Source organism: Callorhinchus milii, unplaced genomic scaffold (genome assembly GCF_018977255.1).
Source record: "Callorhinchus milii isolate IMCB2004 unplaced genomic scaffold, IMCB_Cmil_1.0 Scaffold29, whole genome shotgun sequence".
Classification (NCBI taxonomy): domain Eukaryota; kingdom Metazoa; phylum Chordata; class Chondrichthyes; order Chimaeriformes; family Callorhinchidae; genus Callorhinchus; species Callorhinchus milii.
Genome location: NW_024704770.1, coordinates 4,230,350 through 4,258,062, shown reverse-complemented (window position 1 = coordinate 4,258,062; position 27,713 = coordinate 4,230,350). Strand labels below are relative to the sequence as shown.

Below are 27,713 nucleotides of genomic sequence, written 5' to 3'. Positions count from 1 at the left end.
TGGAGCTCAGTGAGGCGGCTTGACGTGAAAAGGCGCCGTATCAAATGCGAGGGCTGTTGTTGGATGTGGTTAGTCAGAGCGTGTTTAAGTGGTGCATCCAAAGTCACGCAGGGTGTCTGAAAAGTCTATCAGGTTCTCACAGAGGCTTCTGTAAGTCCGAGCCTGACACTCCTCGTTGTTCGGCCACCATTCCACCCAGGTCCCCTTCGTGACCACGTAGGTCATTCTGAAATTAAGATATTTTGTAACTCGTGAGGATTGACCGGGCATCGCCTCCAATTTGTAACTGGACATTGCAGCCATGGATGTAGAGAATTACATGGACATGTGGATAAGGAGGCGCGTGGATCAGGAGGAGTGTGTGGATCAGGAGGAGTGTGTGGATCAGGAGGAGTGTGTGGATCAGGAGGAGTGTGTGGATCAGGCGATGGATCGACTGAAAGGCAGAATAGAAGCCAGAATTTGCAACTCACCCATTTTTCATCGGCCACAGATCTTTCTGAAAACCCATAATCAAATAATCCTTGACCTGCAGATCCACCACAAACGTCTCTTTGCAGCTGGCGTGTGACACCAAGAACCTGTCATTTCCCTCCACCACCTCGTCACTTCCTGTAAGAGGAATATTCACAGCCGGACACCATGACTCATTTTATCTTTGCCAGTGATGGGTTTCTCAGACACCCGGCTGATCACAGTGATAATATTAATAATCCTTGCATTTGATATAGCGCTTTTCACGTTGGGAGGACGTCCCAAAGTGCTTCACAGAACACACTGTAAAGTGAATTGACTGCATATTTGTGGGCGAACGCGGCAGCCAATTGCGCACAGCAATGTCCCACAAAGTGTCGTAGATTGAAAATGACCAATTTCTTATTGTTTTTGGTTTTGGAGGGATTATTATTAGGCTCTGTGTGGAGTTAGGAAACTTGTCCAAGGTTTCGCCCTCTGCCTGGAATTGAACTCAGGGCTCTCACTTGCAAAGCGAGTGCTCTAACCACTGAGCCACAGGACTCCACATGGCTTTCCCTGTCCCTCAGACACCCGGCTGATCACGGTGATGGCTTTCCCTGTCCCTCAGACACCCGGCTGTTCACAGTGATGGGTTTCTGCGCGAATTAGACAAGTAACAATTTGAACTGATGATTGTCTCACCGGCTTTAATCACTGTCAGGACTTTGAAACTGTAGTAATCGTAACCCTCTTTTTCTTCCTTTTTGAGGAATCGTATCTTGTAAACTAGAAATCAGTGGAAATTATAATTATTAATAACAATGCTTCAATTGAATCCTTGCGAGGCACTTTATAGAGATGTCCTGCAAGGCACTGTAACAAACATAAGGACAGTTATTTAATACAGCACCTTTCATGTCAATGAGACGTCTCAAAACCCTTCACAGAATTTACTGTAAAGTGCAGTGACTGTGTTTTTGTGGGTGAACGTGGCAGACTATTTGGCACAGTGATGTCTTCACAAACAGCCGTTGTAATGAGTCTCTGATTTTATCTTGGGGTTTGTAAACCAGAAAACTAGGGGAAAGAGAGAAACTAAACTCCCTTCTCTTTTCGAATAGCATCACAGGAGACATCTCTAACATCCACCCGAATAGGCAGGTCAGTTTAATGTTTCATACGGATGATGGCGCCTCCGACAATGTGGTGCTCCCCCAGCGTTGCACCAGATCCTCAGGTTTACACTGTGAGCTCAAAGTCCCCAACGTGGCATGTATCCATGACCTGACTCAGAAGCAAGAGTGTGAGTGACTGAGCCACGAGGTGGGATAATATCAGACAGTTGTTGTCTGACAGAAAAAATAATTACCAAAATCAACTTCCGGAAGGCAGGCCTGGTATTGTCTCATATCAGCAGTTATCAATCTGTCGTTTGGTTTCTGTAGCGAAACACAGTTTTCTATCGGGAAGAATAGAAAGAGAGATTAATATCCTCACATCACTGTGGTCAATGGGTCAAGTTTTTCAGTTAAATCTCTCCAGAGGAAAGTGACAAGAGGGTGTTGATTTACAATAATTTGTAAAGGAGCCAATGGGGAGGTTAGGAAGTTTATTTTCCTACTTTTGCTCCCACTCCCCCAACATCTCTCCTGAAAGGGTGCTTTTCACAATGTGGTGCTCAGCCCCCAGCAACGCACTGGAGCCTGAGCCTGGACTAGATGAGTTCTAACTCCCCTTTCGTATGGGCAATCTTCTGACTCGGAGGCGAGAGCGTGACCCACTGAGCCAAGTTGACAAGACCAGCGCCCAGATCGAATCTTTACACAATGGGACTGATGGACAAAGCCATCTGAAAACTCTGTTCAAGGAGAGAGAAAGTCTGGATTTATTACCTGCTGCACATCTGCAGATCTCGTTGTGACAAATCTTACCAAGCATGGCGTTGCTTGCCTTTAAGTTGTAGAACGATGTGCAGCTGTTTGCTGAGGATATTAGAACAAAAAAGAAACATAAAGCATAAATAGACAGTTTTTATCAGCTTCCCCCTTTGGCAAATCACTCCCTCCCTTGTTTCGGTCAAGGCCCTTCTCAAAACGTATCTTTTTGACCGCGCTTTGGGTGGAATATGGGAGCTGAGGTGGGGAGAGGCGGCAGAAGGTCAAAGAGACGCATATTGAGCCAGGCCTTCAACAAGATGGTGATGTGCGGGGTGGGGTGTCAGAGAGCCTCCGGGATGGAGTTTCAGATATCTGCACTAAACTTCATTCGCCACTTATCAGCCCAAGACTTTTGCTGCCTCCTCAGGTTCTGCAATTTTTCCCCTAACTTGATGTCATCTGTAAATGTAAGTACCTCACACTGGGTCGGTGAATCCAGATCATCAATGCGTGGGGAGATGGACGGTGGTGGGGGGCTCTGGTATAGAGGCACCCGTCCTGTAAATACTCACCTGAATCATAGTATTCATACACCTCAACTGCAGCTGGTTGCATGAAACCAACTTTAAACTACTGATGTGCTTTAAATGCAAAGCAAGTGTCTTCATCACGGGAGACCTGCGGGGGTTTCCAAGCAGAAATATGAGCAGACACTTTGGGCTGATGGTTCCTTTACAGATAATTTTTAAGGCGTTTAAGGAAACCCAATTGGAGAATTGTAATTATAGCTCCAAATATAGCACAACCCCACCCCTTCAGCCATCGTCCCTCTCAACCAACTACCTCAAGGCACAGGAAGCAACGTCATCAGAGAAGGGCAAGGGCGGATGGGGGCACGATAAACCTCTGGTTACATAAATAGTTTTTTTTTAAATAAGAGGAATATTCGGTAAAAAGATACAAATATGTGTCGTGTCTTAGTTTATCCAGATAAATAATCAAGGAACTTTTGCGTGAAGTATCTTTGTTGAGTTCAAACTTTGATATGTACAGATCGACGCCAGTTGAAATCTGCAAAGAAACCCACAGATCAATAAAATATATCAACTTATCAAACAACTTGTTATTTGTGACTAAGATCATTACTAATACATAGATACATAGACATCTTGAAAGAGGAGGAGGCTATTCAGCCCATCGAGCCTGTGCTGACATTTCCTGTAACCCGCCCTTGTCCCATATCCCTTAACACCCGGACCCAACAAATATTTATCAACCTCCATCTTGAAAAGATATTGTTAAGATATTCACCTTCAAATTACAGCATAACTTACCTGCCGACAAGTACACTTAAGGCATTTTATAGAAAGCTGCCATATTCTCCGACTCGCTTAATAATAACCCTTGCATTTGATTCAGCGCATGATCACGTCATTGAGACATCTCAGTGCTTGCTTCACAGGATATACTGTAAAGTGTATATTTTGTGGGCGAAACGTGGCAGCCAATTGCAGACAGCAGTGTCCCCCACGCAGTCGCGGATTGAGTGACCAAATCATTATAATTGCTTACTGTAGGATAAACAGAGGCATGTGAAATAAGGAAACTTGCCCAAGGTTTCGCCCTGCCTGGGAATCAAACCCGGGTCCTCTTGCTTGCGAGGCGAGTGCCCTAACTAACGTGCTACAGCACTCCACTGAACAGTGAAGGTCTCCTGACGTGAAAGTCACTGGGCCAAATGTGAGGAGTGTTATTATAGTGTTAAAATCCTTAGACTGCCCATCAATTTAGAAATGCAATATTACCGCTTTCAAATCATCCAAATCCGGAGAAAATGCAGTTAACATGGAAATATCCGCGATGGTCATTGTCACCTCTGTCTCTTCCAGATTCCTAAAGAGGAACACACAAATCGTCTTGGTCGAATATCTCAAGAGGCCGAAGTGAAAAAAAAACAGCCAACTTCTGGATCGGCTTCCTGGTCGCTGCCGACATGACTTCCTGCACACAGGCCGGGGTGACGGGGGCAAACCTGACCATCAGGGAGTCGGACGTTTTCTTTAGAGCGAGAAGCTGGCTGGTCGGTGCCGGGAGTTGGGGGTCTGAGTAACGGGCTTAGAAAATGCATTTATAAGGCAGCAATTTGAACGCGTTAAATTGAACTCCCCCTTGAATTCACGCTCAGGAACTGCTCGGCCGCCCACAGCGCTGTTTATTGTCAGGGGAAATATTGTACAATTTGGTCATGTATTGATTAATATTCAGCCCACTTACCGTGCACACACGTTTATCAATACAGAGCTCAGGGCGCCTTGTGGTTTTTTTTCTGTAACAATGTGAAGGAAGATTCTGTTTGTACGGCATATCCACCCTCCACTTCCCGATTCCGGCTCCGATTTATCCCGAATGTGATGCCGGTGGTGCCTCAGATAATGGCCATTTTTAAATTTTGGTCACTGGCCATTTCCATGTATTTCTGGTCTCAAAACTGGGCCCCTCCTTCCCTCCCTCCAAATGTGTTAACCACTACGCTACAGGACTCCCCTCCCTCCCCCCCTCCCTCCCTGCAAGTGTGTTAACCACTACTCTACAGGACTACCCTCCCTCCATCCCTCCAAGTGTGTTAACCACTACGCTACAGGACTCCCCTCCCCCCCTCCCTCCCTCCGAGTGTGTTAACCACTATGCTACAGGACTCCCCAATCCTTACTTCTGATGCTATAGGAACACCGACGCTGACACTGGTCGGATAATGTGGTGCTTACCTGGAAAAACCTCTTCCAGAGTAACTCGCAAGTCAAATTTCTGGCACTCCTTGGCTTTTTCAGTCAATAAAGCGTTGTAAATGGTCGTCACCTTCAGGGAAAGGATGTGGGAGGTTCAGTTACAGCAGAAACTTAGCCACAAACATATCAGGTTCAGATAATTAGCAAAGGGGGAAGATAATTTTTTTAAAAAAAATGCTGAAATGAAGGGCGGGCGAACAGCTGGAGCTGGATTTGTGATCTCTAAGTCCTTCCCTTCTCCCCCTCGTCCATCTCAGATGGGCTTCCTCCAGTTGAATGCCAACAAGATCTCTTGCTTGGCTCCCGTCAGCGTCTCCATACCTCGGGCATCACCCTTCATGGATGCCCTCTACACCTCGCGCAGCCAATATGGAACCTCACCATCCTATTCGACCCTCAATTGTCCTTCATCCCTCACATCTGTGCCGTGTCCCGCTCCACCTTTCCCCACCTCCGCAACATCGCCCGGCTCCGCCACTGTCTCACACCGCAGGCCCGAGACCCTCATACACACATTCATCACATCCAGGCTCGACTACACAAACTCTCTGCTTGTCGGCCTCCCCACCTCTACCTCCACAGGCTGCAGATCATCCAGAACTTTGCAGGCCGTGTCCTCTCCCGCACCAGGCTCTGTGACCCTTCACCCCCATCATCGCCCGACTCCACTGACTTCCCATCACATAGAGGATACAGTTCAAGATCCTGTTACTCATCATCAAAGCCCTCCATGGCCTTGCTCCTCCTTACCTCGGTGACCTCCTAACCTATTGCCAACCTGCCCGATCCCTCCGCTCAGCCGATTGTATTGTATCTCATTCCCACCTGCATCCGACAATTCGCGGAGCCTCGAATTCCGACACCTGGGATGAGAATTCCTCTTGAGAAACAAACTCATGAATAGTAAATTTCCCTGAACTAACTGAACTCACTGTTAGCATCCCCTGGCCTTGACCTGTCACTGCGACAGTGAAGTTTTGATTGATGTTGATCTGGAACATAAAAACATAGAATATTAAAAGAGTCAGAACCCCCCCCCCCCCCATCGCAAAGTGCTTCACAAAGCATAGTGACTGTGTGCTTTGTAGGCCAACACAATTTTTTATGTTCAGTAATGTCCCGCCAACAGCCAAGAATTTAATGCAAATTTTATCCGGGGGGGGTGGGGGGAGGACGATATTCCCCGGTAGGTGACCGTTAACATCTGCCTGAACAGAGCAGAGAGAGAGCTCTGTCTCAATCGAAGCACAAGATTGAATTCAACAGCAACAACTTGCGCCCCTCACTCATGCAGAGCGGGGTGGGTCCCAGAGAGCTGAACAGTGGCAGAGCAGAGCTCCGAGCCGGTGTGAGGTGACCGTAAGCCTCATGTCTTCAGGCGCGACCTGTAGATGGGTAAGGAAGGGGCAACGCATTATCCCAATGTGAAAGGCACGGTGTAAGTGTAAATTATATTATATAAGCACTAACCTTTTCAGATTTCGCTACATACACATTTTCTGTGTTAAAATGCCAGGGAAAGGAATTTTGCCTGCCCTTGATGGTCAGAGTGACATCCATATTGACAGCTTTCGAATCGGGCATTTGAATCAGGTATGCAGCAAGAGCCTGCAAACCAACAAAGGTGGCCTGAGAGAGAGAGAGAGAGAGAGAGAGAGAGAGAAAGAGTTTCATTAAACCATTTCCAATCAGAAGAGACTGGCATTATTTTAATTGCCATTATCTCAAATGCTCTGGGATACTTCTCTGCATGAGGAGCGCTAAATAGATGCAATATTTTGTCCTCCCGACGTGAAAGGCGCTCTATAAATGGAATCTTGTTGTGGTTGTTATCTATTGCCCGTCAGTAATTGTCTTCAAATCTTATCCATGATCTCCACCCGACCTGCGGACCTGCTTCAACCCTGTTGACTAGGCTGTTCGATTCGCTCAGTGAACCGGCTTCTTCCCCATCCCCTCCCAAACACACCCCATTGGGCTTTCAACTGTTCTGCTCCCCCAAGCCAGAGTCCCACCAACTCGCTCGCACTCTCCCCTCGTTCAATGTCTGTCTCAAGACTTAGCCCTATAACCGTGCTTGTGGTCATCTTTCCCCTATCCCTCCCCAGCGTCAAACCCACATCCTTCTGACCACAGCGATGAGAGGGTGACACAGGCTGAGCAACCCCACCCCTCCCACCACGCCCCGCCCCACCCCAGTGTTATTTTTTCGATGTCTTTTAAATTAATTCACTTTATAATGGAAAAACAAAACGTAACCTGGGTGGATTTGTAGCCGCCACCATAATCTCTCTTCGCAGACATCCACCTCACGATTTTACCAGTTTGTTCGAATTTCTCCAGTTGCAGTAATGCGAGCAGAGCGTATCCTGTGGCTTCGATGGTGTACATGGAATTCTCCTTATTGGCTTTTGCCCAGTAGGTTCCATCTAGAACCGAGAAGAAGGTCCAGGCGAATGGCAGGGAAGCTCAAACAGAAGCAAATTAGAGGGGAACAACAACAACAACAAGATTCCATTTATAAAGCGCCTTTCACGTCAGGAGGACGTCCCAAGGCGCTGCACAGTTGGGTCATGACCCGAGCAGGGAGGGAGCAAGGAGGGGGGAAATGGTCAGGGTGAGGGGAGGGAAGGGAGGGAGCGAGGAGGGGGAAGAGAGTTGAGAGGGGAGCTGAAGGCACGGTCAAAGAGAAAGGTTTTGAGACCGGCCTTGAAGGAGGAAAGGGAGGAAGCAAGGCAAAGGCACTGGGGGATGGAGTTCCAGAGCCTGGGGGCTGAGAGGCTGAAGGCCCGACCACCGATGGTAGGGCGGTTGGGGCGGGGGACGTGGAGCAGACCGGAGCCAGAGGAACGGAGGGTACGGGCAGGTAGGTAGGGGGATAGTAGGTTGGAGAGGTAGGAGGGAGCAAGGCCGTGAATGGCCTTGTAGGTGAGGATGAGGATCTTGAAATCAATCCTCTGGGGGATGTGGAGCCAGGGGAGGCGAGCGAGCGTGGGAGGGATGTGGTCCCGAAGCCTGGTGCGGGACAGTACACGAGCTGCAGAGTTCTGAATGACCTGCAGCTTCTGGAGGGAGCAGGGGAACTGAATTACGGGGGAAGCGAATTACAGGGGGAAGCCATTGTAAGTTTGGAGAGTAATTATACGGAGCAAAAACACCACCTTGTAACTAGGGTTCGCCCAGAGGGAAAGAGAAAGAAAAAAAAATTTACTCTTGGAGGCGAACTTCATCAAAATGTCGTCCTTGTGTATCCCCAAGAGCGACAAGGCGTAGGTAGTGATGGCCACGGAGTACGCGCGGGTCAGCTTGGCAATACGGCCTTCCAAATAGTTACCGGCTTTCTGGATGCTGCTTTCATAACTCTGGAACGAATGTCGACGTAAGATTATTCATCGTTAGTTAAAATCGAAATGAAATCAAAATCATCCCATCGGGTCCCCTTTCCAACCCGGGGCTTGGCCATGAGAAGGATCATTGCTGAGGGTCAGGGTTCACTGCTCCTGGGCCCTCCACTGGTTGTGAGGGGAGGTCAGGCCCATCAGTGGTGCCCTCTACAGTCCAATCCCTTTTAAGATATCCATCCATTTCCCTTCGGAAAGCTAATGTGGATTCTGCCTCAACCACGGCTCCCAGCAGCACGTTCCACATCCTAGCCACTCGGGGGGAAAATACTCCCCTTTTACTCGTTTGCTAACTATCTTAAATTGACACACCTCCAGTCACTGACTCACCAACCAATAGAAATCATTTCTCCCTTTTAAAGCATTTTAAAGACCTCGATCAGGTCTTGCCACAACCTTCTTTGCTCCAGCAGAAATAGTCCCAGTTCCTCCTGTCACTGCTCATCGGCCAAACCACTCATCCCGGTTATCAATGCTTGTCGGTCCCTTTTCCTGGGAACAATGTTAAATTGTAATACTGAAATACATTACCCCTATGCTTCTTGAGCAGAGATCTTTGGCCTCAATCATTGCGATAAGAACAAACGCAGTCAACGAGGCATCATTTTCAGCCCCGTGCACTCCACCCTAGAGAAATCGGTTAAAGTGTTACGGTCACAATCCTCGCATTTGATGACGTGCCCTTTCCCCTCGCGACCGACACCTTAAATCTCATCGTCGGATTTTAATAATAATAATCCTTCCGTTTGATACAACAACTTCACACGTTCACAAAGCGTCTTAAAGCCCTTCACAGGGATGTAAAGTGTGGTAACTGTATGTTTTGTAGGCGGACACGGCAGCTGATTTGTGCACAGCGACGACACCACGAATCACCAGAGTGAGTAACCAACTTTATTTGGGGGGGAGAGGGATGGGGAATTGTGTGCCCGGACACCGGGGGAGAGAGAGAGAGAGAGAGAAAAACTCCCCTTGTCAAGTGAAGTGACTGTGTATGTTGTAAGCAAGCACAGTGGCCAAATTGTGCAAAGCAACACCTGGCACACAGCCCTGAAGTGAATGACTTTATTCGGGGAGCGGTGGGGGGGGGGGGAAGAGGGAAGGGTCGTGTCGGCCATGACACTTGGAGACAGACAGACAGACAGACAGAAGAGCAAACTCTTTTCCCTTCTCTTTTCCAACAGCACAAACAGGGCAAAGATGGGGAAGTTCAGTTCAACGTCTCATCTGAAGGGTCAGGGTCCCCGATGTGTGGCACTCTCTCTCTCCCCAGTTTTATTTACCTGCATTTCGAGTTGACTCACAGCTGCGTACTCCACAAAGATCCCGTCAGGTTTCTGTTTCCTTAATATTAGCCACTTCAGGTCTTCGCACAAAACCTCAGCTTTTATTGAGATCAGACTTTGGGCCATTGCAAACACCTTCGCCACATACGCGGTCAGCCTGGCGAGACACAGAGTCACAATTAGCCCCACGACCCCCGCAGTGGAGGGGAATAGAGGGGTGTAGGAGATGGGAATAGAAGGATTTGGGAGTCCTGTAGCTCAGTGGTTAGAGCACTCGCCTCGCAAGCGAGAGGACCTGGGTTTGATTCCTGGGCAGGGCGAACATTGGGCAAGTTTCCTTACTACACACACCTCTGTTTACCAGCAGTAAGTAGGAACCCGGTTGTTAGTCGATTGGCGGATCGCTTTTCCGGGGGTAATAATTCCTTCAAAAAAATATTGAATTGGGTCACTCAATTCATAAATGTCTGTGGGTCGCTGCTGTGTGCAATTGGCTGCTGCGTTTCGCCCACAAAATATACAGTCAATTCACTTGACAGTGTATCCTGTGAAGCGCTTTGAGATTTCTCGAAGTCGTGGTAAGGTGCTGCGTCAAATACAACAATTATTATACGGACATAGGAGAGGGAAATAGAAGGATATAAGGAGAGGGGAGTAGGCGCGGGGGGAACTGATGTGGACGAGTTGAGCTTGGCGGCCTGTACAAACTACAGACAAGACTGACTTGACTGACGTACCAGGTGCTGGAAGCGCGGTTGATGAAGGCTGCATACGATCCTCCTGGCTTGCGAAAAGCCTGCTGTTGAGCGTAACCTACAGTTGAGAGCGAAACAAACTTTACTGTAACACAGGGCCTTTCACATTGGGAGGATGGACCGAGAAACTTCAACAACCCTGGCTGTGCACCCGAGCTTTGTTTGGGAGACGAGTGAGGGGGGAAAGATGTGAGTTGGAGCGACTCTGGGATGGAGCTTCAAGGAGTGGGACAGAGGGGCTTATAGCCTGACCAGATGGCAGTGGGGTTATAAATGGTGGAGGACGTTGGCTGATTATAATGTAGTGAAGTGTGGCAAATGTGGAGGAGGAAGATTAGGAGAATAACAACAACTTGCATTCACACAGCACCCTTCACTCAGGGTAGCGTCTGGGAACACTTAACAGTGGTGGAGTTTGAGCCCGAGTGGGGAGAAAGGGAAGGTGACTGTAGACGCAGTTGAAGAGAGAAGCCTTCAGGCTGACCCGATGACAGGCAAAGAGGAAGTGAAGCAGAGCAGTTGAGGCTGGGGGTTCTCGCTGGTGATCGCCTACCTTTCCTTATGTAGGTTAGCGCAGTCTCTCTGCGGTCCAGGCCCACTTTATCCCACTGAGCGGTTTTGTCCAGGTAATGAGTGACAATCACCCCGGGGGTCATTGAGATCATATTCTGCTCGCCACACCCAGTTGGCTGTCGGATTAGATGTTTCAGCTTATTCCCATCAATAGAATTTTCAATGGTCTCAGCCAACACGTTCCCTGTTTTGTTGGTTCAGCAGAACAAAAACAACAACAACTTACATTTACACAGGGCCCTTCACAAGGGGTAGAGTCCTAGTGGCTGGGGTCAGACTCAGAGCGAGGGAGAAGGGGATGGGGCCACGGGACTGTACGCACAATCAAAGAGGTAAGTGTTAAGGTGGGAGTTCGATAGATAAAGGGGTGAGGCAAGCAGCATAGACTGTGAGCTCCAAGTCCCCAACATGGGGGGAGGGGGTTGAACTCACAACATCTTCAGCATCAACAACAAATGACTTTACACAGCAACTTTCACGTTGGGAGGACATCCCAAGGCGCTGGACAGTCAGGGATTTGGACCTGAGCTCGGGGTTGCAATCAGGAGGGCTTGGACGGCAGGGAGAGGAGAGTGGCCGAAGAGTTAGGTCAGAGGTAGGAGTGGGCAAGGCCATGGGGGACATTGAAGTAGAGAACGAAGATTTTGTACTCTATCCTCGGGAGGATGGGGAGCCAGTGGAGCCGGGTGAGGGTGGGGGTGATAGGGTCATGGAGCCTGGTGCGGGAGAGGACACGAGCTGTAGAGTTCTGAATGATCTGCAGTTTGTGGAGGGAAAAGTTGGGAGGCCGGCAAACAGGGAGTTAGCACGGTCCAGCCTAGATGTGATAAATGTGTGGGCAACCTTTTGGATCAAGAGGCGAGAGTGCGACCAACTGAAACACAGGCTGACCCAACCCAAGTGACTCTTAAACGTCAAGAGATTTGTGGAAAAAAAATCACAAAATGTCCCTCTTTTTAACCTTGAAAGCAAGACAGGTCAAGCCAAGTCTACCCTGGGTGCCTGTACCTTGTACACTGATGAAGGTCTGGGGCTCTGTGTTTGGAACCACATTATCTGGGATTCTATTATCAACTTGGAATTCTTTATGTACACCTATTGAAGAGAAGAAGGGAAAATAAATCAATATAGTTTATATATTTTTTGATGATCATTTTCCAAACTGTGTTGGACTTGCATCTCATCTCCCCCCCACCCCTCCATCACCTCGAAACATCTCAAAGTGCATTGTGGAGTCTTCCCTGTGAAGTGCAGCGAGTGCTTCCTGTTTCGACTCTCTACTCCCTCCTCGCACCCTCCTTTCCCTCCCCTCATCCTGACCATTTCCCCCCTGCTCGGGTCCTGCGCCTTGGGACGTCTTTCCGACGTGAACGGCGCTCTATAAATGAAATCTTGTTGTTGTTGTTGTTTCTGGGTGCAACGTGCAGGAAGTGATGTCAGTGGTGACCCACCATCGACAGCCGAGTCTTCAGTTCTCATGCCCCTTGACCTTCGGAATTCCCTCCTTCCACTATCCTGTTGCATGCCAACCCCCAACTCCCCCACCCCCTTCTTTTCTGTCTTTAAAGTCTCTTTGAACGTGCCTCATTCCCCTCCCTTTGCTCAATGTCTGACCCCCATCCCTGTGGAGTTAGGCTAAGTGAAGGGTACTGCATAATTGTAAATAAAAATCAAACACACCTTGAGGATCTAATATGATAGTCTGCACTCTTTCCACCTGTTTGCCCTCGGCCTATGAAAAAAAATACATTTGTGTGAGTTCCCAGTTCTTAACTCGTTTCAAAGACAGAAAGATTAAAATTATTTGGGGGATTGTTGGCCAGTACATTGGGGAAGAGAAACTCCCTTCTATTTTCCCAATAGCGCTGTGGGGGATCTTTAACATCTGCCTGAACAGAGCACAGACTGGGAGTTAGGTTTCTACAGCTCATCTGAAGGATGAGATCCAGGGGCTTCAGATGCCCACACGCCCCCCCCCACCCCTGGGATCTTGTGATCGGGATTGAGATGAAGATTGTTCATCCTGTCTGACAATCCCCCCAAATAAAATAAAATGTTCACTTCAATGCTGTTTGCGGGATGTCGCTGTGCGCAAATTGGCTTGTGTGTTCACCCATTGCATTGAACAGTCTCTCCTGTGAAGCGTTCAACACATCCACATGACGTGAAAGAATCATAGAATTATACAGCGCAGAAGGAGGCCAATCGGCCCACTGTGTCTGGTGCTATCCAAATCAACCCCACTCCCCCTCGCTCTCCCCATAGCCTTGCAAATCTGTTCTCCCCAAATATCTATCTACATATCTCTTTTCATGTGGGATAAAGTCTCGGATCGCATAAACAATGATGCCAAGCCGGGGGAGAGAAGGGCGTTGAGTGTTGGCATGGTCGAGGAGGAAGGTGTTCAGTCATGACCTGAAGACGGACAAGGTGGAGCCGAGGATTCAGGATGGGAATGATGGAGATTCGGGGTAAAAATACAGACACTCACCACCACACGAAGGGTCTTCCTCACTCCGTCACTGACAAAAGCTTCATAGACAGAGGCCTTTATTTCGATTGCAATATCTCCAAGCACCAGAGGGATGATGGTGTAGAACACGGCTTCGGAAGACTTTGGGTGAATCTCGACCGTCTGTTTGAACCTCTTCTGTGGTGTTGCCCCACTGCAGATCTGTTCATTGTATGGAAACTCCACTTTGACCTGGGAACAAGCAGATTAAATGCAGGCCTTTTATGGGGTGATAAATAGATACACAGAAGGTACAGCTCAGAAACAGCCCATTCAGCCCATCAAGACTGGCTCGGGTATATACTCCAACGATGGAGTGTTCATCCTACATCTTATCCTAAGTCCCATATCTCAGCTTATCCCCCATATCCCTCAACATTGCCTCCAGTCTTTTTTTAAGGGGCACATGGTTCCTTCCCCAGCTGGCTGCTGCAGAGAATGCCACATTCCCACCACTCTCTATGTGAAAAAGTTCCTCCTCGTCCCCGTTCGAGATCTCTCGGTTCTGATTTTAAAACAATGGCCTGTACCCCTTGAAATAATCGTTCCCGTCCATCTTATCTAAGCCTCCCGCCATCTTATATATCTCAATCACATCCCCACTCAGTCTTCTGATCTTCAAAGGAATATGTAATAAAACCAGTAATCCCTACATTTGATACAGCGCCTGATCACACCACCGAGACACCTCAAAGTGCTTCAGTGGGATACACTAGAAAGTGACTGTGGGGGATCTTTAATGCCTATCTGTACTGGCCACAGTCGGGGAGAGAGGTTTAATGACTCAATCATCTAATTCCCAGGCCAGAGTGCTACAGACTGAGCCAAGCTGACACCTACATTTCTATAGAATTGATGACTCATTTGAAAGATCGTTCTCTCAAGTTCCTAGATTCAATTCCACTTTGTATTCTGTGGTAACATTTTGTATTTTACTTTGAAATAAAAATCTTGAGTAAGAACAAAACTTACTTTAATCTTCTCGCTGTGGTAATTGTAAAGAATGGCTTTGGTTTCCACTTGCTCATTCCGTATGATCGAATAGGGCAGACGAAGATCAATGAAAAAGTCTTTCTTCACTGTCATCTCGTAAGAATCAGACACACAAATACCTGTAGGATACAAGCAGGTCGGGTCAGACCACACTCGTCCCTGTCAAACGTTCATTCGTTCAAATACATTAATAATTCCCCTCACATTTGATACAGCGCCTTTCATGTCTCAAAGGGGTTCACAGAATTCACCGTCAAGTGCAGTGACTATATCTGTAGGCGGCCCAGTTGCTCATAGTGACGCCCCGCAAACTGCTGTGAAGTCGATGAACAATTTTTTGTTGGCGGTATTGCTGGCCAGGACATCGGGGAAAGAAACTCCCTTTTCGTTTCGAACAGCGCCATGGCGGGGGGGGGGGGGGGGGGGGGGGGGGGGCGGGGCGGGGGTGGGGGCGGAGAGAGGGTAATCTTTAACATCTTTAACAGACTGTGTGTGGCGGCTGAGAGTTGACGTGTGGCACTGCAGTGCATAACACTCCTCAGAAATATATTGTAGCCTGGACTGCGAGCTCAAAGTCCCAGACGTTAGAGGGGTCTTTAACCCCTAACCTTCCAAATGGATGGATTTTTTTTTTTGGGGGGGTGGAGCAAACGTAACAGTGTGATGTCCATACCTTTATCCTGTGAAATACTGACCGCCTGCACCTCCCAGGAAGTAATAGAGTCTGGCAGGTGACCTGGTATTTCTTTTGAAGCATAGCTGATTAAGCAGAAAGAGGCTTATTTTCAGTGGACATTTCCACAGCGACATTACCACACCTTGCATTTAACACAGTACAAGTGGGTAGCGCCTCAGGGCGCTTGAGAGTGGCAGAGCATGAACGCCGAGTTGGTGGGAGGTGACCGTAGACACAGATGAAGAGGAAGGTCTTAAGGAGGGATCCGAAGTTGGGCAAAGAGGGGGCGAGGTGAGGGGGATGGAGGCAGAGAGTTCCAGAGTCTCGGAGTATTGGCTTTAAGCATGGCTGCTGATATTGGAGCAGAGGGAACCAGTGTCGCGCAGGAGGCCAGAGCCAGCTGAGCAATGGGAGTGGGTAGAGGAGCGGGATGTGAGCAGAACCCATGTTCTTTTGACCCAAGAGGCAAGGAGAACAGAGAAGACAGGCCAGAGGTTACAACTTCTGATAAATAAACAGGGATTTTAAATGAAATGGATACCCATCCTTCTCTGTCAGTGTCCTTGGGCATGTCGTACAGGTACCAAAGCCAGCTTTCTCTGAAATTGCTTCGGGCGAAAATATCTTCATACAGACGATAACCTTGATCATCGTCGCCTGCAAGAGATGAATGGGGGGGAAAGGAAAAAAAGCTTGTGGGACCACGCAGGAATTTGGCAATCCCTACCCACCCGCTTCCTTCCTCAGCTCCCTCCACCCACCATCTCCTGTAGCTCAGTGGTTAGAGCACTCGCTTTGCAAGTGAGAGACCTGAGTTCAATTCCAGGCAGAGGGCGAAACCTTGGGCAAGTTTCCTTACTCCACACGCCTAATAATAATCCCTCCAAAACCAATAATAAATTGGTCATTTTCAATCCACGACTGTTTGTGGGACATTGCTGTGCGCAATTGGCTGCCGCGTTCGCCCACAAATATACAGTCAATTCACTTTACAGTATATTCTGTGAAGCGCTTTGGGACGTCCTCCCGACGTGAAAAGCGCTATATCAAATGCAAGGATTATTATTATTATTATCTCCACATCCCCCTCCCTCTCTCTCTCTCTCCCCCTCGCTGTCCACCCGCCTGCCCTTTTCCCTGCCCCCAACTCATCAATGGGTGAGCATTCAACCATTTTGCCTTCCTCCCCCTCTCTGTCCATCTGTTTCCCCCCTGTCCCGACCCTCAGCCTCGACTACATTGGTTCCAAGTCGCAGGCCGGCACAGTATCATGTACTTACTTCGTGCTAATGTCATCATACTACTTGCTTCTAATTTCTTCCTTTGCTGGTAAGCGTTGCAGCAGTCCAGGAAGGCATCAACACATTCACGGCTTTGCTTAATGCGTCTTGCTCTGAAGGTACACGAGTAGGCCATTGGAATCGACTTCATTCCATCCCGGCAGCATCTCAGTAAACGTTTTGAGTACTTGCTCTCTAAAAGAACCAGAGACACGGATACAGTCACCGCAGGACACGGATACAGTCACCGCAGGACACGGATACAGTCACCCCAGGACACGGGTAGTCACTGCAGGAGCGGAGCGGGAAGTACTGAGATGCTTTTAGCCCCCTCCCACCACAAGAGGCAAATCCACAATCGGCCGATGAAAACGGCCGCCTTCTGGGTGGTCAGGTCACCGCTGACCTGACTTCCTGCACTCAGCACAGGAAAGGAAGGGAGGTCGGTAATGAGCTGATGAGCTGGCCGGCACTGAGCAAGTGGTGGAGCCCATTTGGCCGAACAGATCTGTGCCGCTGTTGATATTCCACACAGCCCAAGCCCTACTGGGCCTCACTATTCCCTTCACGCCTGAGGCAAGATTCCTCTTATATACCTTTGGATCTCCTTAGCTTCATGAGAGTGAGCGATCGACGTTTCCTCTTCTGTATCTGTTTGCACCCGAGTTCTGCAACAAACCAAAGCCAACTTGTCAGTCTGATATGTAATGATAACTTGTTGTTAACCTGTTTCATGGTTTGCACTTCATACAGGCCCAGTAACATGCAACCAGTCTCCTCAGTGAGCTTCTCTCTCCCGGTGACCTGGCCATCAATCGCTCATTCACTCCAAGGCTGTTTGCGGGACATCTCTGTGTGCAAATTGGTGGCCATGTTTCGCCTTCAAAATACACACGAGTCTCCAGTGTGGGTAGTTGAGGCCAGGACACTGGGGCTCGTTTAAATGGGATAAAGGTCGGGCGGGTGTGCTGCTGGGATGAAATTAACGGGGTCAAAGTGCCTTCATCCAAACTAATCTTGATAACAATAATCCTAATCCAGTAATTGATGAGACCTTGTGAGATAAGGTCAGGGGCGCATCTCAGTGATTGGAGCGGTTGCCAAGTGAGGGAGAATAGGGCCGACGGGGGAAAACTGGGAATGGAATTGAAGGGGAAATATCTGAACCGAACCTCTGTGCAATCTTAATTTCAATGGCATTTCCTTGACAGACACTTCTATGTTGAAAGAGTTAATAATAATAACAATGCTGGCATTTAATGCAGCGCCTTATCAAGTCATCGAGATGTCTCAAAGCGCTTCACAGCATACACTGTAAAGTGGAGTGAGACTGTGTGTTATGTGGGCGAAACCCAGCAGCCAATTTGCAGGCCACGTCCCCACAAACAGCCACGAAGTGAGCGATCGATTTTATTTGGGGAAATGATTGGTTGGCCAGGACACCGGGAGATGTCTTTAATTGTCCATCTGAACAAACAGATTGGACCTCGGTTTAGACCATGTGATTCCACTCCCGTGTTTGACCTCACAACGAATTGTCAAAAATGTATTGTAAGTCCTAGCGAACACTACCTGTCCGTGTGGTCGACTTGAACCCATTGCTTGCTGTGAAAGCTAAACCTGCATCACTAAAAACACCAAAGGCATCAGGCCCACTTCCTGCTCTACATTCAATGTCGCTCTCCTCTACTGTGCTCCAGATCTACAGGGAACACACGCGGGAAGTTAAAAAAAAAACATTATTCATCACAACAATAACAACAGGTATCTTGGCATTTGATACAGCGCCTTTCACCGGGGAGGTCAGGATGGCGATTCAAAGCACCTCCCAGGACATTATCCCGAAGCACAGCAATTTGGCGGAAATTTGGAGTCAATATCGCACAAAGGTTTTTTTTTCTGAAGGAAGTTCGACATTCTGTCAGCAGAAGACGATAAAACTATGCGAACCGGACGGACATCAGACTCTAGTTCCCAGAATAGTGTAGCGGGATCCTCACCTTGCTCTGAGTCAGTCTGTTTTTGTTATTCAGCACGTAGATGGCTTTATCCACAGCCACAAGACCAAACTTGGCTCCTGAATCGCCTGTTACTTTCAACTTGAATGCTTGGTGTGGGCTATAAATCTTCTTATTGTCCCCTTCGTTGGCCCCAGTGATTTTGAGCTGTGTAGTAATAATAATACTGCTTGTAATTATCATAATAATACTTAAGTTTGATACAGCGCCTTATCACAGCTTTGAGACATCTCAAAGCGCTTCATAGAATATACAGTGAAGTGGAGTGACTGAGTGTTTTGTGGGCAAACGCAGAAGCCAGTTTGAGTACAGCAGTGCCCCACAAACTGCCGTAGAGTGAGTGACCAATTTTATTTGGGGGATTATTATTATTATATTTTATTGAAGGAATTATTACTCCCAGAAAAGTGATCCGCCAATCGACTGACAACCAAGTTCCAACTTACTCCTGGGTAAACAGAGGTGTGTGGAATAAGGAAACTTGCCTAACATTTCGCCCTGCCCGGGAATCGAACCCGGGTAGTCTCACTTGTGATACGAGTGCATAGGATTTTGCTACAGGACTCCTGAGGCATCCCACCTCAGCAATGCATTGGAGTGTCAACTAGACTAAGTTGATTTAAACATCACACCCAGCCCGGCCCGCAAACACAGTCTGGAGCACTGGCTTGGTCTGACTCGACTGGGAGAAAAAAGCATCACAAGGCATCATTTAGAAGCAGAACCTGTCAATCACTTTCAAATCGGTAACTGGATAGGCAGAGAGACAGAGAGAAATGCAGAGACATCAACAACAACAAAATTACATTTATAGAGCGCCTTTCATGTTGCCTTTCACGTTGGGAGGACGTCCCAGAGACATGAACAAATAGGGAGAGTGAGACAGACATAGAGATAGAGAGACACCCCATACAGACAGAGATACAAAAACATATGCAGACAGACAGATAGAGACACAGAGAGAGACACACACAGACCGAGCGCGAAACACAGAGACACATACCCAGCCAGAGAGAGAGTGAGAGAGAAACACACACAGACTGAGAGAGATACACAGACAGACACACACACACAGAGCGAGAGACACACATACACACACACAGAGAAACACATACAGACAGAGATACACACACACACAGCCAGAGAGAGAGACACACACACAGCAAGGGAGAGAGAGAGATACACACACACACACACACACACCCAGAGAGAGAGAGACACACACAGCCAGGGAGAGAGACACACACACTCAGAGAGACACACACACACACACCCAGAGAGAGAGAGACGCACACATACACACAGATACACCGAGAGACACAGAGACAAGTACCTCAGTGCTGGTTGTATTATTGTTTTAAAATTTGTCTGAATTTTTAAATTGACTAAGGTTTGCAATGTAACCGAAATAAAGTGAACTGAAGTAATACAGGCACACAATTCAAACCAGAGGACTTCGATAGGGTTCTTTGTTTCAGGAAAGGAAACGCAAAAATATTGCTTATTGTGAAGAGTCAAAGGGACAGTTCCCAAATCCAGCATCCGGCCCTCAGCAGCCAAAGGGTTGGACCTCCTTCACTTAGACTGTGTGATTTCAAGTCCCGACGTGGGGGCTTGAACCCACAACCTTCTGACTTAGAGGCAACTGAGCCAGGCTGACACACAGAAGAGGCAAACAAGAGGCTGTAAGAGTCAAAGGGGCTCCAGATGATCAGATATCATGGCAATGAACATGCTTCCCCCCACCACCTCCTCCAACTTGGTGGCCTCGGCAAGGCATCAAATAATTACCTCTCGTATATGGCCCCCACGAGCAACGCCCCCCCCCACCACCCCCAGCATAACAGAATATTTACCGATCCCATGCATGTGTCCTTCACATCAATCGAGATGGAATCAGCCACTGATTCAAATTTCCCTCCCACAGCTATGTAGTAATAAGCCACGAGTCGGAACGATGGGATCAGCGCACTGGTGATCGGAACCGTCATCGTCACCACGGTCTGCCCCGGGTCCTTTGGCTGCTTCCCAACTTTCACGATCGCCCCTTTGTTCATCAGCTAAAGCGAGAGGAGAGAGAGCGAGAGAGAGGAAAAATAATTTGAGGAACAAAGATAACGACCGCCCGCCACCCCCCCCAGAAAGAGGATTTTATGGGGTAAAGTTTGCTTGATTTTTACTATTTTGATACAACGCTGCTTCACATCTACACGGTGGTCTTCCCGAGGGGCAGCGTCACTGAACGCTGCTTAACAAAAGCCGAGGGGAGAGGAGAGGGGAGGGGAGCGCAGGAGGGGTTGAAGAGGAAAGCCTTCAGAAGCAATCTGAAGACCGGGAAGGCGGTGGTGGGGCGGGAGGTGGAGGGGCAGAGGCAGTGAGTGACAGAACAGGGTAATACTGGCTGAAAACACACCTCTGACACACAGGGGGTGCAGGTGACCCGAGCTGGCCAAGGGCAAGGGGCGTGCGAGTGTGTATGTGTTGTTTGTGTGTGTGGTTTGTGTGTGTTGGCAGATGGATGAGGTAGGGAGGTGCCAAGGCGTAAAGTGATTTCTAGGCGAGTGTGAGGAGGTTCTGTGACAGGGAGCAAGTGGTCTCTGTGCTGCTGGGGCGCGGTGAGGTCAGGAGTGGCAAGTTTTACACCAGGACTGCAGTCACAAGGCACATACGATATAGCTGATGTGCTTGATCTTCTCGGTAACGGCGGCAGTTTCTTTCGGAACGTGCAGATAAACGATCAGGTTGTCTCCATCTGTCACTTTGGGGTTGATGTGCAAGTAATTGTTTGAGTTAAACATCGTTTTGTAGGCTTTGGCAACCATGGAGGCCGTGGCTTGACGTTCGTTTGGGAGCTCTGGATCTTTTGTTGTAACCTGCACCACACAATGGAAGGACAGAGCCAAAGGGACAGGTCAGGTCAAATGTTACTTAAATGCTGCACTGTAACTGTACAACTCGAAATAAGTCCAATAATCATTAATAATAAGTCTTGTATTTGATTCAAGGCTCTTTATCCGAATCAAATCTCATCCCTCCACGACACCCGCCCTACCCTTCCCCCACCCCCACATAACAGCATCCAGCTTCTCAGTAAAAGGGTTCTCAGTCTCCTGGCCTCAACCCTGGCCTGGAGTCCTGCAGCTCAGTGGTTTACAGCATTTGCCTCGCAAGCGAGAGACCTGGGTTCGATTTCCAGCTGGACAAACCTTGAGCAAGTTTCCTTACTCCACACATCTGATAATAATCCCTCAAGAAAACAAATAAAAATTTTTTAAAAAATTTATAATCTGGTCACTCAATCCACGACTGTTTGTGCGACGCTGCTGTGCACAATTTCCTGCTGCGTTTCGCCCACAAAGTATAGTCAATTCACTTTACAGTGTATCCTGTGAAGCGCTTTGAGGCTTCTCGAAGACGTGATAAGGCTCTGTATCAAATGCCATGATTATTATTATTATAAAAGAAGAAGCAGCATTAACAAAATTACACTGCAAAGCGCTTTTCACGTCTGGAGGAGGTCCAAAGGCACTGGATATAGTAAGTGGTGGAGCGCTTACGGTTATTTTGATAACTGTTGACGATCCTGGTGTGTTGATAACCATTCTGGCTTTCCCATTGAGTCCGGTGATGGATTCGCTGTGGGCCGTATCATGACTCCCAGACAATTCGATTCTTCTGGCTGGGGTACCGTCAGGGTTTGTGACAGAGACCTTAACAACAATAACAACAACTACTTAACCTTTACACAATGCTGTTCACATCTGTGTCGGGATAGTGGTGGGGGCGGAGTGATCATAAGTTTGGTTGAAACAAGATGGGCTTTAAATTAAATTGGGGGGTGAGGGAAGAAGAGGGAGGAAGGGGCAAGGTGGTGAGACTCCAGGCTTAGTTTTTTGGGGTAACTGCATCCCAGCTATAAGGAGGTCAGACCAGGAGCAGAGTGGAGTTTGAGCCGGGAAAATAAAAGGTCCAAAGTTTAAAAAAAAGCAATTATTAATAAACACACACACACACACTACACACAGCCCCATATACCCCCACACCCACCCTCGGCACTAAAGCGAAAAGGAAAACACAAAAAAGGGTTACGTTTACCATGAAGTCAAAGGGTATCCCTGGTTTGTAATACTCTGGTGTTTTAGTGAACAGTATTACGTATGGAGATTTGACGATTTTGGTGGCAGAGTTTTCTGCTTCTACCATATCACTTCCTGGAAGAAACAAGTGGGGAATTAGAAAAGAAACTTACAAAGTGTAAGCAGTTTATAAAACAATTGGCTGATTCACCCACGCAAAGCGGAAACCCATCCCATGATCAACCGGGTGTCCAAAGAGTTGCAGGGTTCACCTGTGCGGGTTATCACGCTGACAATGACGTAGATCGAAAATCCAACAAGCTTTTCAATGGGACCCAAAACCTCAGATATTGTGTTACTCTCCAGAAAAAACGACGCTTTCCCCTCAATAATCTGAAAATAAACACACACGGTCAGACGGGTAAAAAGCATTTAAATTAATGAGAACACACAATCCCTGCATCTGTTCAGTTCTATTCACATCCTCGAGGCATCTCAAATGCTTCACAAGATTTTACTATCGAGCGCAGTGACTGTGTGTTTTGTGGGCAAACACAGCAGCCGATTTGTACAATGACGTCCCCCAAACAGCTGGGAAGGTTACAGGTTAGCTGTCGGTGTTGTGGGGCTTGAATTCACAACCTTGCGAAGGGGCAGCAGGATGGACCAGGAGTGACTGTTGTACTCACATCGGTGGACTGAAGGGACGATGGGATTAGTACTTTATCTTTGTCCGTCACCACCCCGAAGAGAGCGAACGCACGGCCTTCTATGGATTCGCCATAGGTGTATCTAAATAAATAAATAAATAATAATAATCCTTGCATTCGATAAGGTGGCATTCAAATCACGAGGAAATCGCTTCACAGGATTTACAGTAAATTCAGTCACCCAACATGGCAGCAAGTTTGTGCTCAGGGACCTCCACACGAAGTGAGCAACTTACTTTATTTGGGTGACTGCCACCCAGGACACTGGGAGAGAGAGATCTTTACCATCAGACGGGGAGCTCGGTTTAACATCTCATTTGAAGGATGGCACCTGCGGCAGTGCAACACCCCCCCAACCCCAGCAATGTATTGGAGCATCAGCTTAGACTATGTGATTCTAAGACCTAATGTGGGGCTTGAATCTGCAAACTTCTGACTCAGAGGAGAGAGAGAGAGCTTCCCCTGAGCCTGGCTGACTGACAAAGTGTAAACCCTAAATTCGGAAGTGGGGTGAGGTGAGCACGGAACAGAAAGCGGATTTCCTGTCTGCTCTCTTCTCCCCGACAAGCCCACACTGACCTAGCCTTGATGTCCACGTCCAACTTCACGTCATCCACGTAGAAAAAATGCTTCCTCGGTTCTAACACGACCTCGAAGCTTGGGAGTACTGCGTGTTATTGAAGAGGAAAGTGGTATTTTTAGGCTTACAGTACAATACAAATTTTAGAGTGCAGTGAACACATGATTTGAGGGCAAATGTGGCAGCCAAGGCACGCACAGCGTGAACAACTAATTTTTACTTGGGGGATTGTCGGCCACGACACTGGGGTGCGTATGAGTGTGTGGGTTTACGTGTGTGTGGGGGGAACTCCATCTCTTTCTCAATAGCACCACGGGGATGTTTTAACATGAACAGGCACCGGTGGTGGTGGGGGGCAGATCAATTCCATCAACAGTAAGGGAGCAAAATGGTCGACTGCTTTGTTCAGTGGGATCCCTCACCGTATTCCTTGACCTCGAATTCCGTTGTATAATTGTAGATCTCATCGGTATCATACTTTGCTACAATTTTCCAGAACCCAAACCTGGAAGTAGAAATGAACCGACATTTAGTTAAGAAAGAATAATAATCCTCATGTTGGACACAGCGCACTAGCGGGTCGTCGAGACATGTGGGAGGAACGCAGCACGTCTTCCAAACAGCCGTGAAGTGAACGAACGATTTTATGAGAGAGAGAGAAATTCCCTTCTCTCCTAGAGTTCCTAGACGTTGCCTCCGACATGCCGGGGTGTGCACTGTGAGCTCAGGACTCAAACCCACAACCTCCTGACTCAGAGACGAGAGAGCGCGCGAGAGAGCAACAGGCTGAGACTGCACCGTGGTTAATGACTGGCCGAGCAGCGTCCCCTCTCCATCAGGGACAAATTTGGGAAGTGCTACTTACTGCACCAGCTCTGGGATAGCGAACGTGCCCGTGCTGATTCCAGACGACTTCATTCTGCTTTCTTTATTTATCTGGACCTGATGCACGGTGACACCCTGTGGGGTCTGAGAGGAGGAACGAGCTGTGAGAGTAAGCAGAGATCAGGGCTCCACTAAACCCGTTGAGGCACGGGGAGAAGGGGGGGTGAGGGGATGGGCAGAGGGGCTGACACGTGGACAGGTACATGACATCAGAGACCTTTTCATAGCATCATATAATTATACCTCGGTGACAATATGTCCACTGTTAATATACAGAATCTACGTGAGAATATATCAGGTCAGAGCCTTACCAAAATTTCAACAGTTGCCTTTTTGTTGTTTGGCTTCAGATCCCTGTCCACAGTGAGCAATCGGTAAAGCACTAAGAATGGAGACCAGAGACACAACGACAGAGAAACATTAATTAATTCATGCGCATTTTGTGTGTTAGAATATAAATCCCCCCCCCCCCCGGGGTTTATTCAATACACCCCAGAGGGAGGGAAGCTATGCTCCTGCGTGAAGGAGTGCATCTGAATCTTCTCATTTCAGGTTAGTGAAAGCCCTGAAACCCCACCCCTAACACTATCCAGAATTAGGTAAGCAGAGGGTGCCACCACCCCTCGAGGGGGAGAGCGAACAATGTGATTCCATTCCCAATTCCACGTGACAATTATAGAATTCTTGGGCTGGTTTGGGAGACAAGTGACAGATTTCCACGTGGATGAGAAACATGGCCGATTGCAGTAACGGGTTTCCTCGTGTGCGGGTGAGACACTCGGACGGGTGACCAAAAATAATTTGCTGAAGGAGTTACCGTTTTGCAATGGTGTGTAGATTGGTTTATCAGTCTGGAGGAACAGGTGACCAGTTTCGTATAAAAGAAGAACTTCTCGGTTCAATTCGAAGTTTGGGAACCTGGCGTTCACGATAACATACTGTTTAAATCTCGTTTTAGGAACCCGATCAGCTGGAATCTGGGCAGAAAACAGGTGGAAAGAGATACGTCATTAATAATAATCCTCGCATTCAGTACTGCGCCGTAACCCGTTGAAATGTCTCAAAGTGCTTCGCAGGAATTCACCGGGGAGGAGAGGCAATACGTTACCGAGGTGTTGAACCCACACTACCACATTGAAACAGGGTTGGTCACCTAAACTTATAACTCCCTTCGCTCAGTGGGCTCACCTCCGCTTTGTGTCTTGTGCCCCAATCTCGGGTTCAGGCTTTCAGCCTATCTGCCCTCGCCCTCTGGAGCTCCTGCTACCTCACCCCTTTTAAGGTCCGTCTCAAAACTTTATTTTTGGCCGTTCTTTAGGTCATTGTTTCCCACCTTAACCCCCACCCCAGCTCGGGTGCAAACCCTGGACTATCCAGGATCTTGGGACATCTTCCCGATGTGAAAGGCGCTGTATAAATGTGAGGATTAACTTGCGGTTTACGTCCTCAGATGATTACCTTGATTTCCACAGAGGCCGGGTTATTATCTAGTGAGAGATTGACTTCGGTAGCAAACAGAATTTCAGACTTGGCAGGAAAGTCTTGGACACGGATTTGCACTTTAAAGACACTGCTTGTGTCATGAGATTCCACAACAATCTTTTCGAAGATGTCGACCCTCAGGAGATTTGGAGTCGTTAGAATGTAGCTGGGGAAAGACAACAAATTAACAGGTAATTAATATAATTACAGTAAAACTCCTGGTAACACCTCAACCCTGGCTTAACTTGTCACTACCAAGTAGTCATCGTGCTGTCAATATTTTGGCCGTGTTTATTTATGCATTTATACATATGCCTAACTCACCCACTCTGGATAACTCGTCAGAGCCCTTTTCATAGCATCATAGAATTATACAGTATGGAAGGAGGCATTCGGTCTGCGCTTTGAAAAGAGCTTCCAAATCAATCCACTCCCCCGCGCTCTCCCCACAGCCCTGCAAACTTGTCTTCCCCAAATATCTATCCATTTCTCTTTTGAAAGTTGTTATTGAATCGGCTTCCATCAGCCTTCCAGATAGGTGAGACAAGTTATCAGTTTACTGGACTACTACTAATAATTATCTTTACATTTTATACAGCGCCTTTCACATCAGAAGGATATCTCAAAGCGCTTCACAGGTGTTTACTGTGATGTGCAGAGACTGTGTAGTTTGTGGACAAACTCGGCAGCCAATTTGCGCTTAAAAAGGCATTCCCGCAAACAGCCCTAAAGGGAACGACTACATTTATCTGGGGGGATTGTTGGCCAGGACATTAGGAGAGAGAGAAAAAAAATCTCCCTTGTCCTTTCGAATAGCGCCACGGGGGATCTTTAATGTCTGACTGAACAGGACACAGCCAGCACGGGAGGGTGGGGGGTAATGTTTCAGCTTCACGGCTATTTGCAGGGATATCACTGCACGCAAATTGGCTGCCCCACTTGGTCACAAAGCACACAGTCGCTCCCCTTCCAAAGTAAAATCCTGCGAAGCACTTTGAGACGCCCTCCTGACATGAAAGGCAGTGTATCAAATGCAACGATTACTATTAATGGAAATAGGAATATTAATACTTACAGTGCACCACATTGGGAGAAAGCAGTGAAATACGTCCACAGGACCAGATACAGACATGTCCCCTTCATGGTGACAGACTTTCACTGGGACTAAACCTCCCCAAAAATCTTGTCAGTTTATATGTGGGAATGATATCTATTAATCTTTAACATTGGAGGTGGATTTGCACCATTCGTTTTATCTGTGAACATATTTATTTAAGAGTTGATCGCTATCCAGCGGACAAGGCGAATTCAAGGAAGCAAACAGTTTTCTGGCATGAGGGACGGTTTGACCTTGTCTAATCATACAG

General features: G+C 47.9%; 1 protein-coding gene across 1 annotated transcript; it reads right to left on the bottom strand.

Moving 5' to 3' along the window:
- Positions 1 to 27,504, bottom strand: LOC121851107 (venom factor-like). The gene is made up of 41 exons (XM_042344641.1): positions 27,422 to 27,504; positions 26,323 to 26,512; positions 25,682 to 25,841; positions 25,176 to 25,246; positions 24,845 to 24,948; positions 24,402 to 24,484; positions 23,979 to 24,066; positions 23,379 to 23,481; positions 22,962 to 23,082; positions 22,709 to 22,824; positions 22,171 to 22,323; positions 21,283 to 21,486; positions 20,470 to 20,673; positions 18,596 to 18,760; positions 18,168 to 18,297; positions 17,192 to 17,263; positions 16,596 to 16,790; positions 15,805 to 15,972; positions 15,313 to 15,417; positions 14,619 to 14,758; positions 13,626 to 13,838; positions 12,815 to 12,866; positions 12,143 to 12,238; positions 11,115 to 11,318; positions 10,531 to 10,619; positions 9,804 to 10,001; positions 9,052 to 9,147; positions 8,331 to 8,481; positions 7,379 to 7,548; positions 6,590 to 6,748; positions 6,052 to 6,111; positions 5,099 to 5,189; positions 4,608 to 4,659; positions 4,139 to 4,226; positions 3,248 to 3,404; positions 2,906 to 2,956; positions 2,349 to 2,438; positions 1,826 to 1,915; positions 1,101 to 1,242; positions 474 to 641; positions 1 to 226 (listed from the first exon to the last, which is right to left on the bottom strand). The coding sequence occupies exons 1-41, from the start codon at positions 27,487 to 27,489 to the stop codon at positions 85 to 87; spliced, it is 5,199 nt and encodes a 1,732-aa protein (XP_042200575.1). The 5' UTR covers positions 27,490 to 27,504; the 3' UTR covers positions 1 to 84.
- Positions 27,505 to 27,713: the final 209 nt, after the last annotated feature.

Coding starts and splice junctions, on each gene's coding strand:
- LOC121851107 (XM_042344641.1), bottom strand. CDS start 27,489: ATGAAGGGGACATGTCTGTATCTGGTCCTGTGGACGTATTTCACTGCT. Junction 22,825..22,961: donor CAGCGTGATAACCCGCACAG/GTGAACCCTGCA, acceptor TGTTTCTTCCAG/GAAGTGATATGGTAGAAGCA. Junction 16,791..17,191: donor GAAGCTAAGGAGATCCAAAG/GTATATAAGAGG, acceptor TGGTTCTTTTAG/AGAGCAAGTACTCAAAACGT.